A 10,089-nucleotide genomic window follows, 5' to 3' on the forward strand; every position below is an offset into this window, starting at 1 on the left:
CGTCTGTCACTCTCTGACACTCCACATCGAACCAACCCGTCCCGGGTCGCCTTTGTGCAGTACCTACCACTTCTCGTGTTGTTGTGCTCACCGCTCCATGGTTCGACTCCATAGATCGTTGATGTTGTCGCTAACGTTGATTGCACTTATCCGTTCGTCGAGCTTCTGGCGGTACTCAGCCGATACTCCTTCCGCCGACAATCGCTGGATATTGTAACGCATCGTTCGCTGTGATCTTTCGTTCGATACAGTTGACAACCGTATTCGAATTTTACTGACAACGAGGTAGCGATTAAAGTCAATGTTCGGACCTCTGAATGTCCGCACATCGATGACATCCGCGAAATGGCGCCCATCCACCAGAACATGGTCTATCTGATTGCAAGTTTCGCCATTTGGGTGTCTCCAGGTGTGCTTTCGGATGTTCTTTCGTGCAAAGTAGGTGCTACTGATGGCCATCCCTCTGACAGCAGCAAAATTTACTAGCCGTAGGCCGTTGTCATTGGTAGCGGAGTGAAGGCTCTCCCTACCAATTATGGGACGGAAAAAGTCCTCTCTACCGACCTGAGCGTTAGCGTCTCCGATAACAATTTTCACGTCATACTCTGGGCACTCTCCATAGGCTTTATCAAGACATTCATGAAACTTGTCCTTCACGTCGTCGGATTTATCGTTTGCCGGTGCGTAAACGTCGATTAGGCTGTAATTGAAGAATTTGCCCCGTATCCCCGTATCGCATCACTCGCGTCATCTGCTTGCCCATCACTATGAAACCAACTCCATGCTCTGCTTTTCTGCCGCCGCTGTGATAGATGTTATACTTGAATGCAGTGTTGGTCGTGAGGTCCACGGCTCGGAATGCACGTTCTCCAGATCTGGGCCATCGGACTTCTTGAATAGCGGCCACGTTCACTCCAACCTTCTGTAGTTCACGAGCCAGAAGGCTCACTCGTCGTTTAGGGTCCTGACATTCCAGGTATCGAGTTTCCAATCACAGTCCTTATTTCGTTGCCGGGTCGGTTGCCAAAAATAACGTTCTCTTTTTCTTCTATCTCCATTTTTCGTGGTATTTGGGAGGCTTCAGTAAGCTACCTTACCGGGGTCGCGTTACCTACATCGCGATGATGGGGCTGCCACCTTAGGTATAGCTGACGCGATACAGCATTTCGTTAATCAGCCGCTGGGTACCAGGCAGACGCTGTTTGAGCCGCACCTCCTGGTGAACAGACGCTCGAGGCGTACCTTCTCACTCTAGCTGATGTCAGAAGGACACTAGTGCCCAGGCTGTACTACCAGCTAAGTACACAACCCTTAGCTGGCGGTCTTTTGTCATCGGACGACCCGTGGAAGCGTGAGATAAGGACTTGTGGGGACCAGAGCTCTGCTGGGCGTTCCTTCCTTGATGTCAACCCACTATTTTGCAGCCCAATTATACTAAAAACTGTCATACAATCGAGTATAGACAAAATGAGAAGCAGACCAAGTTTGAACATGTTAAAAATCAGGCCATCACATATTCGGGGCCCTCCTTAGACGCGCGGCTACAAAGCAAGACCATGCTGAGGGTGGCTGGGTTCGATTCCCGGTGCCGGTCTAAACAATTTTCGGATTGGAAATTGTCTTGACTTCCCTGGGCATGAAAGTATCATCGTGGTATTCTATTGAGACTTTGCTAGCTAAGAAATCACATTTTCTGTACCCATCGTAGTTGCTAGTCGTGATTGGCCGAGAATCAACAAATACTGCACAGCTCACCAATTGAATAGTTTTCTCGGGACTAGAAAGCTATTCTCACTGTACATGCTTCGGAGTTGGTTTAATTCAAGACCAATAACGATGCCGGCCACGTCCTCACAGTCAATCAGGATAAGGGGAGGAAAATTAGTTCGACACTCATTGCTACAAGAGACCAAGGAATCCTCTGCATCTCCGTGAGCGCACTGGAAATGATTAGTATGACGCTATATTCATAATGATACAAAAACGGAAAAGCAACGCGTGTCTTACGTATTTTCCCGAAGAATGATTTAATATCTTAACTACTGCACTGATTAACTTTATTACCGGCCGCGCAATGCATAACACAATATTTCGTTCTGCTGTCCGAAACAAGAGAAAACACGCACTCGTCCGGCCTTGGCTCCAGGTATGGACGACTAAGTGAAAATCGACGCGTTCGTACTTCCACAACTCTATAGATAATTTACCATTTTCTCGACACTAAAATACGCCATGTAGGGTTTCTTACCCCATTCTTGGCCTAACATGCATACGACTGCATTTTTTAATTGATATTTATGACAGGAAGCAACTTTTCCTGAATTTTGTGGGCCGTGCAATACTGCAATGGAGTTCACTTCTGCTAAAAAATAGCTATTTCTAGAAGAACTTCCTTCGGGGCCCTCCTTAGCTGTGTGGTAAGACGCGCGGCTACAAAGCAAGACCATGCTGAGGGTGGCTGGGTTCGATCTAGACAATTTTTCGGATTGGAAATTGTCTCGACTTCCCTAGGCATAAAAGTATCATCGTGTTAGCCTCATGATATACGAATGCAAAAATGGTAACTTGGCTTAGAAACCTCACAGTTAATAACTGTGGAAGTGCTTAATGAACACTAAGCTGCGAGGCGGCTCTGTCCCAGTGTGGGGATGTAATGCCAATAAGAAGAAGAAGAAGAACTTCCTGCTGAACTCCGGTGGAACATTTGGAGGAATTGCTGGAGAAACTATCGGAGGAATTCCCGGAGGAACATCCGTATGAATTACAGAAAATGTGTAATACACGACATTGATTCACGCCGCCGCAAATCACCAGCGGCGTGACGCCGCCAAACCACCGCCACTGGCTGAAAATGATCTATCATGCCTCGCCGTCGATAAAATTTCAATCGGCGCACAGGTCTAGATAGAATATCAAGTGAAATTCTGTATGGAATTTTCGACCAAACTTTCAAGGTATTCCAGGAAGAACCCTTGGGAGAACCGGAAATCTCGGAAATCCCAGTAAGACGTCTCAGAGGAAATTAACAACCAAATAAATTTATCCTCATTGTCTAACGCTACTTATTTGTTTCTCAAAAAAAAAAATCCCCGACAAGTGGATACAATGGAACTAAGCTTACTGCCTTACTGTAAACTGAATTAAACAGTAAAACATCTTGTCGCAAATTCATTCTCAAATGCAAATTCTATTCTCTGGTCCGTCAGGTGAAATCATACATGGGGAAGGGTTCTAGAACTTTATTTTATTTTTATTTTATTTCTTCGTCTTCAGCTATGCTGTACAGACTGCTGCTTCTAAAATTAACTTACATCTAGTTGCCTAATGCTATTTTTAAAGGAAGTCCTGTTAACGTTAAAATCAAAATCAGACAAGTCATTGAGAAGGTTGAAACATCTTTCTAGCGGATGGTTCTGGCCGAAAACGGAGGTATGTCTTCTAGCCCAAAATAGTTGCCGCTGACGGGAACGGCGAGCTGGAACATAAAAGGTGACACGCTGTAGTAGCTCATCACAGTCCAGCCGGTGGCTTAGCAGGTCAAAGGCGAACATCCTCTGCAAATATGCACGTCTTTGGCGGAGCGGTTCCAAGTGTATTAGCTGACAACGATCCTCGTACTGTGGTAATCGCAAAGGATTGGTCCAGGGCAACCTCCTGAGGGCGAACCGGACAAAACTCCGTTGAACTCGTTCGATACGGGCTGACTGCACTTCATGGAACGGTGCCCAAACTGGTACGGCATATTCAAGTATGCTGCGGACAAGACAGCTGTACAAACTTTTTAAAGCATACACGTCGTTGAATTCCGCGCCGTTGCGACGAATAAAACCGAGCACTGCAAAAGCTTTGGCGGTGGTCACAGATATATGCTCGCTGAAATTGAGTTTTTTGTCCATTGTTACGCCAAGATCATTGATGGAAGAGACGCGATCCAGTGAAATTCCATCTGATGAGTAGTTGAAATCGATTTGCGTCCTTGATCTGTTGAAACTGATGATTTTGCACTTTTTGGAATTCAAATCCATGCCATTCAGCGCACACCATTGGGCTATGGCAAGGGCAAACCAACTCTAAACTTTGAGAAAATATTACTCATTGTCCCGCGATAGTATTTCGTGGTCTTTCTAGTATCCCTTTTTCGTCAAACAACGATACGGTTGCTAGTTCGGTTGTTATGGCGTTTGTCGGTTAGTTAATGAAACACAGTGCTCCCCTGTTTTGAAAAACATCTTTTTCCAGATTCTAGAAAACATACAAATCGCATTTTATATTTCTAATGCTATTAAACCAAATTAGGAGCCCCAAAGATTGCTCCGAAAGTATTGGATATATAAATACTTGTTCAGGTATGTTGTTTAGAAAATTAAAAGAGACTGAAATTAATGTGTTGTATAAAACGAGGTGGACTGTATTTACTGGGTGGCGTCGTTTATGCTTTCCCAACCAGGGCTCTTCGATCAATTTGTCGTGGATACGACGTAGGTTTTTGCTAGTATTTGTTAGTATTTCTGGATACTGTCGAAAGTTTAGAGTTAGTTGCCCCTTGGGCTATGGTATCGAGATCATGCTGTAGAGCAGAGCAGTCGACAAGCGAAGATACTATTCGAAAATTTTTTAGATCGTCAGCGTACATCAGGCGGTGGGAACGAAGTCGTTCGCACAAATCGTTGACAAAAATTATGAAAAGCAGCGGACCAAGGTGGCTACCTTGCGGTACTCCGGATGGCGTCATGAATGTGTCTGACTTTACAGCACCTAGTTTGACAAAGGCGGATCTTCCAGTCAAGTATGAACAGAGCCAGTCGATAATCCAATCAGGAAATCCAAGGCGGTCAAGCTTCCTAAGCAACAAAGTGTGTGATACTCTTGCTTTCGAAAAATCTATGTAGGGCAAAAGATACGATAGTCGTGGGTGTTCCTATAGTTGCGGTAGTGTTATTTTAACAAAATCTACGTATTTAACGCAGCAACCCATATTGTCTACCAATTTGTTGACCTGTCATTACTCGAAATAAAAGAAAACAGATAAGAAAATACCTACAAATCGGTAAGTATCACTAAATTACCATATCTTCTTCTCTGCTTTGCACCAATAGTTGCGGTAGTGTTCCAATAGTTGCGAGTCCCATAAGAAAATAATAGGATTCGTAACTATAGGAACACAAATTAAAAAATACCGCAACTAATGGAACACTGCACCAATAATTGGAGGTATAATTTTAGGTAACAATAATGGTTTCTGCAGCATTTGGAATACTTTCCGTTTAAAATATAAGTGATGAGTTATTGAATGTGTAATTAAGGTAAGCGAAATGAAATAAAGAAGTGTTGTAAGCGAAGAAACAGTGGTGGAACGTGCTTAGTTCCTCCACTATTGGGTCTTTTACCCTATATACTGTCCACTTGACATCGTTTTTCAAGACTTGAGTTCAACTTGCTGGTGTATGTCATGAGATTCGTCACTGTTGAACGTTTTTTACGAATCCATGCTGATATTCAGAAATGATAGGGACGGCAGCCGAATTCAGCCTTTCATGGATGAGAACTGGAACTTACTTCCTTGATAAATAAAATAGTTCATAAACATAATAAATTTCTTTTCATAAACATAATAATTCTTTTTGCAAATTTCATATCAATTTGTCCATTTCGAACATATGGTGTGCATATGCACACCCAAGATATTTAACAAAAATAATAATAAATTGTTCAATTAAGTGGATAGCTAATCTACTTTCTGAGAAAATCTTACCCGTACAATTTCAATCATTGCTGGTAACACTCTTGTGCCGATGACATACTCACGCGTGTGCGAACGCGTCCGAGACAAGAGAATTCCTCCTGCTGATATTTTGCTTTTGAGTGCTTGGACGCGCTCCGCATCGCTCGACGCGTCAACATGTCATCACCCTTAGAGTATGTAATCAGCTGTTTCAGATGTTCCTTGAACTGTTTAAAATAATAACATTTTTTGTTTCCAATTTCGTTTATTTGGTAGGCTCAGGCGTGTATAACACTTTACGGAGCCATTGTTCTTTGTGATATATACAATCAATATCATGTTATTATACGGTTAGAAAGAGGAGGGTATAATAACATATTATTATACATATGTTTTATGTAGAACTGTCATACATTTACGACACGCTGCTTTTCCAAAGGGTTGCTACTAAATTCATTATAAGCTCGCGATGGTGTTCAAATCAGATGTGAAATTATTACTTAACATATGAAGGACCCCACGAATATGCCATGATGAAAGCTTATTCAAATTTTAACTGAAATCGTACAGAAAAAAAAATTTTTTTTTTGGTTTACGCACTATCGAGGAAAAATGTACGTATAATAATTTGTTCACCTTAATTTTCCAAACACCAATTTCAAAATTATAAAACTTCAACCATTTACCAGACTTCAAAATTAAAAATCCGAAACTTTATTCAAAAATTCTCACCGCATTCACAAACAATTTTTTGAGACTGGCCAATCACTAGTATTTCAGCTAATTTTTTTTCATGCGCATAATTTTCTTCACCCTTGCATGCTTTGGGTACTCACGGTACAGCTACTCCTGATCCAGACGAACTGGTGGTTGAGCTTTCACCGCAATCCAGCCAGAACCGACCGCTTTGCGCTGCCGAGTAGTATCACAACACACTATTAACACAAGGCGGCCGACGGGTCTTCACATTCAACTTACGTCGGTTTCTGCTTTGCAACTCGCACTTGCTGATCAGGACCAATGCAGCATTGATAATGATAGACCACCGCCATAAAAAATATGTAATTAAAACTCTTCTAGGTTTTGGAGTGACAAAAACCACAAGTTCCAACCTGTGGTGGTTGGTGGTGAGTGGGAAAACAGGCCTGGTCCTGCGGCAAACTGCACGCGATCGCACTCAGCGACGGCGATGAAGAGGCCCAATTACGTCGTCTACGGTATGATGTTCACTCGTTGACAGACGTCAGCGATCTGCGATCGCACTCAGAGGCGGCGTACCAACGAACACCTTCCTGCTGGGTAGACACTGCTACCTACAGAAATTGTCCGGCTTCTCTTTTTCTTCAAAGTTTGTTTGTTTGTTTGTTTGTCTCTGTCTTTCTGTCCCGTAGAGCACCGTAGCTCTGGCCATCCGGAAGATGCTCCCAGTCGAACCATTCTTCGAGCACGACGACACACCACATCGTCCCCGACGCCAAATGACCGGATGAGCTGCTGAAATTCCTTGATGATTCCCTGATTCCCGAATCCTAATCCCGGTCCATCCTTAAACATTGTAAACCTAACCTCGAGTCACCACGAGTACGTTGGCTTATTTCCCTCTCTTACTAATTTAATAATAAGAATTTGTCGATTGTACATAGGAGGGAACGTGGCTCCGTAAAGTGTTATACACGCCTGAGCCTACCAAATAAACGAACTTGAAAAAAAAGCAATAGTCCGGCTTCAACCTTGGCTCTGCGGCTGCTAGGCTATTCGGATTGCTAGCTGCTAGGAAGGGCTGCTGCTCCGAGTAGGTCGACGTTTGCCGGTCGACAATTTGTTTCTGACCCCAAAACACGAATGGGACTCTTCTTTTATAGGAGACAAATAGGCGTTGAACGCCTGTCCGATCGGAAACAAATCATTGTATGATGCTTCCCCTTGCATTTCCTGCAAAGGAAGTGAGAGAAGCACTCGGAAGCCACAGTGAATGGTTGCGAAGGAGTTTATCTCGACCCGACACAGGGAGACGTTGGAATGTTGGACACTGATACAGCGGATGGGGTTCTGAGCACTATAGCTCATTCGTGGAACTTCGAACTTCTTGCTCGGCATGCCAACCGACTCTCCCTTGAGATTAGCAGTTTTGGAAGGTAGCAAACCTAACACTCGAACCCGTTTTTTAAGGAACTCCGTTAGATCCTTAATGGAATCCTGTTCCTTGGAAGCCGAATACTCTTCCCATGCTCGACGTGTGACCGAGTCTAGGCGGGATCCTAGGATGTCCATCAACAACAAATCCTTGTAGTCGTGGAGTTGAATGAGCTGCTCCAAGTTTTGGACGATCCGCTCAAAGCCTTCCAGCAAGAACTGAAGCTCCGAGGCTGACTCCTTAGCCAACACTGGTAGTTTTGACAAAGCTTGGACTTGCCGACGCCTAAGCAGCTTGCTGTCGTTGTACCGTTTCGTCAAGGTGTCCCACGCCACCTGATAGTTCGCCTTAGTGAAGGACAATGGATCTATGAGAGCCCTGACTTCACCGGTGAGACATCCCTTCAAATAATGGAATTTTTAGACGTCCGGAAGATCGGCCTTCCAGTGGATCAACGAGGTGTACAAATCCCGGAAACTCAGCCACTCGTCGATATTGCCACTGAAGGTTTGTAGCTGGATTTATGGAAGGCTAACATGTTCCAACGTAGGCTGCGGCTGCGATGCATCCAAAACACGCGACTGCACAATCACAATGGTCGGATTCGTCAAATTTCACGACATAAATCGATAACTCGAAAACCATCAGTGTTAGAGTTTTGACGTCTTCAGAAGAAATGATCTACAAGAAAAGATCTGTTTTTGGTGTAGGTTGTCATTAGGGTGGCCCTTCGGTGAAAATATTTTGGAAATGTATTTTTTTACCCTTTTGAGTTAGGAGTTCATATAATTCTACAAAGTTGTAGAGAATTTAATTCTAAGCATTTTTGCTTAATAAACATTTATTTTATCTCATATAGGTAATGTTTTATGACAAAATTACTAAATTTAGATAGGGTGGTCCCGAAAAAATAGTTTTTAGCTTCTACTTTCATCAATTCAGAATATTTTCGAAAACTGTCTTAGCATCGCTTCACGGTCTTTTGATGGCGCATCTTTCGGTTACATAAGATGGTCGATAGCTTCATTTTCAAGCATATTATAAGCGTTTTTCATGAAAAAGTGGTATTTTTCTGAGCATTCTACTGCAGCTAGTAGCAAATATTAGCAAAAATTTCAATCGTAATCTGAAAGTATACATGCAGGCCCATCAAATCCATGGCATTTCATTTGTCCATGTTTGTCCACTTTTGTTCGATAATCATATTAGTTTTTGTATGAAAAATCAGCTATTCCATGGGAAACACATACCATATCTCTGATTTTCGCAATGTTTGGTAGAATCATTATTTTTTTCGAAAATAAATAAACTCACTTTTTAATTTTGTCCAATACACTAATTTCGATCCAGGGTGGTCGAAAAAATCAAAACTTTTTTTGAAAAAAATATTGTTTTTAAACATAATTTTTGAACTACTGGACCAATTTTCAATGTTCATGGAATTACATGTAGTCATTGGAGACCCTCACTTAGAAACTGCGAAAATGAAATTATTTTGCGAGTTAGCCATGAAAAACCAACTTGTCACGCAAAACAAAAAGTTGTGACATTCTTTGCATTAATCATTTTGTATCAAATCTCGCATGCAAACCACTCACAGAATGTTATACTTGTTACGTCAACTCATTGCATTAAATCGGTTTATTTGGTTTCGACCAACACATCTAAACGACTCTCTTTAGCTCCTCCAGCAACAAATATATGCATCGTGTACATCAGCATAGCTTCGACTCACACAATCTTCCCGACTCCGTTCAACTTGATGGTGGACAAGGACGCAGAGCCAATTCCATTTTCATCGCCCTTTGCTATCTATTACCCTTCTACTTCATTCACATAGTATAGAACGAGGATTATAATAGTCTTCTATCACTGCTTCTCTCAGCCAGTGTATAGCCCAGATGGCTAGCGCGTCAGCCGGATAGCGCTAGGCTTGGTGGACGGCATAGGTTCAATTCTCGATTTCGGTCAAATTTTTTTGTAAGCAAATAAGGTTGGCAAAGTATGTGTAAAGAATTCGTACCTCGACGGAAGTTTAAAAATAGATTCTATGTAGACACAAACACAAACCAAGTACCTTTTTCTCGTGACCAGAGACCTAATGCAATGGCTTGGTATATTGACTTAATGCAATCTGTGCATGGGCCTGAGCCTAATGGAATCTGTGCATGGAATTCATGCAAGATTGTCATAAAATCATCCATTCTCTGGTTGGGTATATATAAAATATATT

The 10,089-nt window shown here is 42.5% G+C and overlaps 1 protein-coding gene across 1 annotated transcript in view; it reads right to left on the reverse strand.

Moving 5' to 3' along the window:
* LOC134202667 (uncharacterized) overlaps positions 1–9,142 on the reverse strand; it is an 11,700-nt gene extending 2,558 nt beyond the window's left edge. Inside the window, exons 1-2 of the mRNA XM_062677692.1 lie at positions 9,107–9,142; positions 7,806–8,191 (exon numbers count right to left, since the gene is read on the reverse strand). Coding sequence (XP_062533676.1) covers positions 7,806–8,191; positions 9,107–9,142 — 422 coding nt within the window. The remainder of the gene's footprint in view (positions 1–7,805; positions 8,192–9,106) is intronic.
* Between the last annotated feature and the right edge of the window lie 947 nt (positions 9,143–10,089).

The sequence above is a fragment of the Armigeres subalbatus genome, unplaced genomic scaffold, assembly GCF_024139115.2.
Source record: "Armigeres subalbatus isolate Guangzhou_Male unplaced genomic scaffold, GZ_Asu_2 Contig1339, whole genome shotgun sequence".
Classification (NCBI taxonomy): Eukaryota; Metazoa; Arthropoda; class Insecta; order Diptera; family Culicidae; genus Armigeres; species Armigeres subalbatus.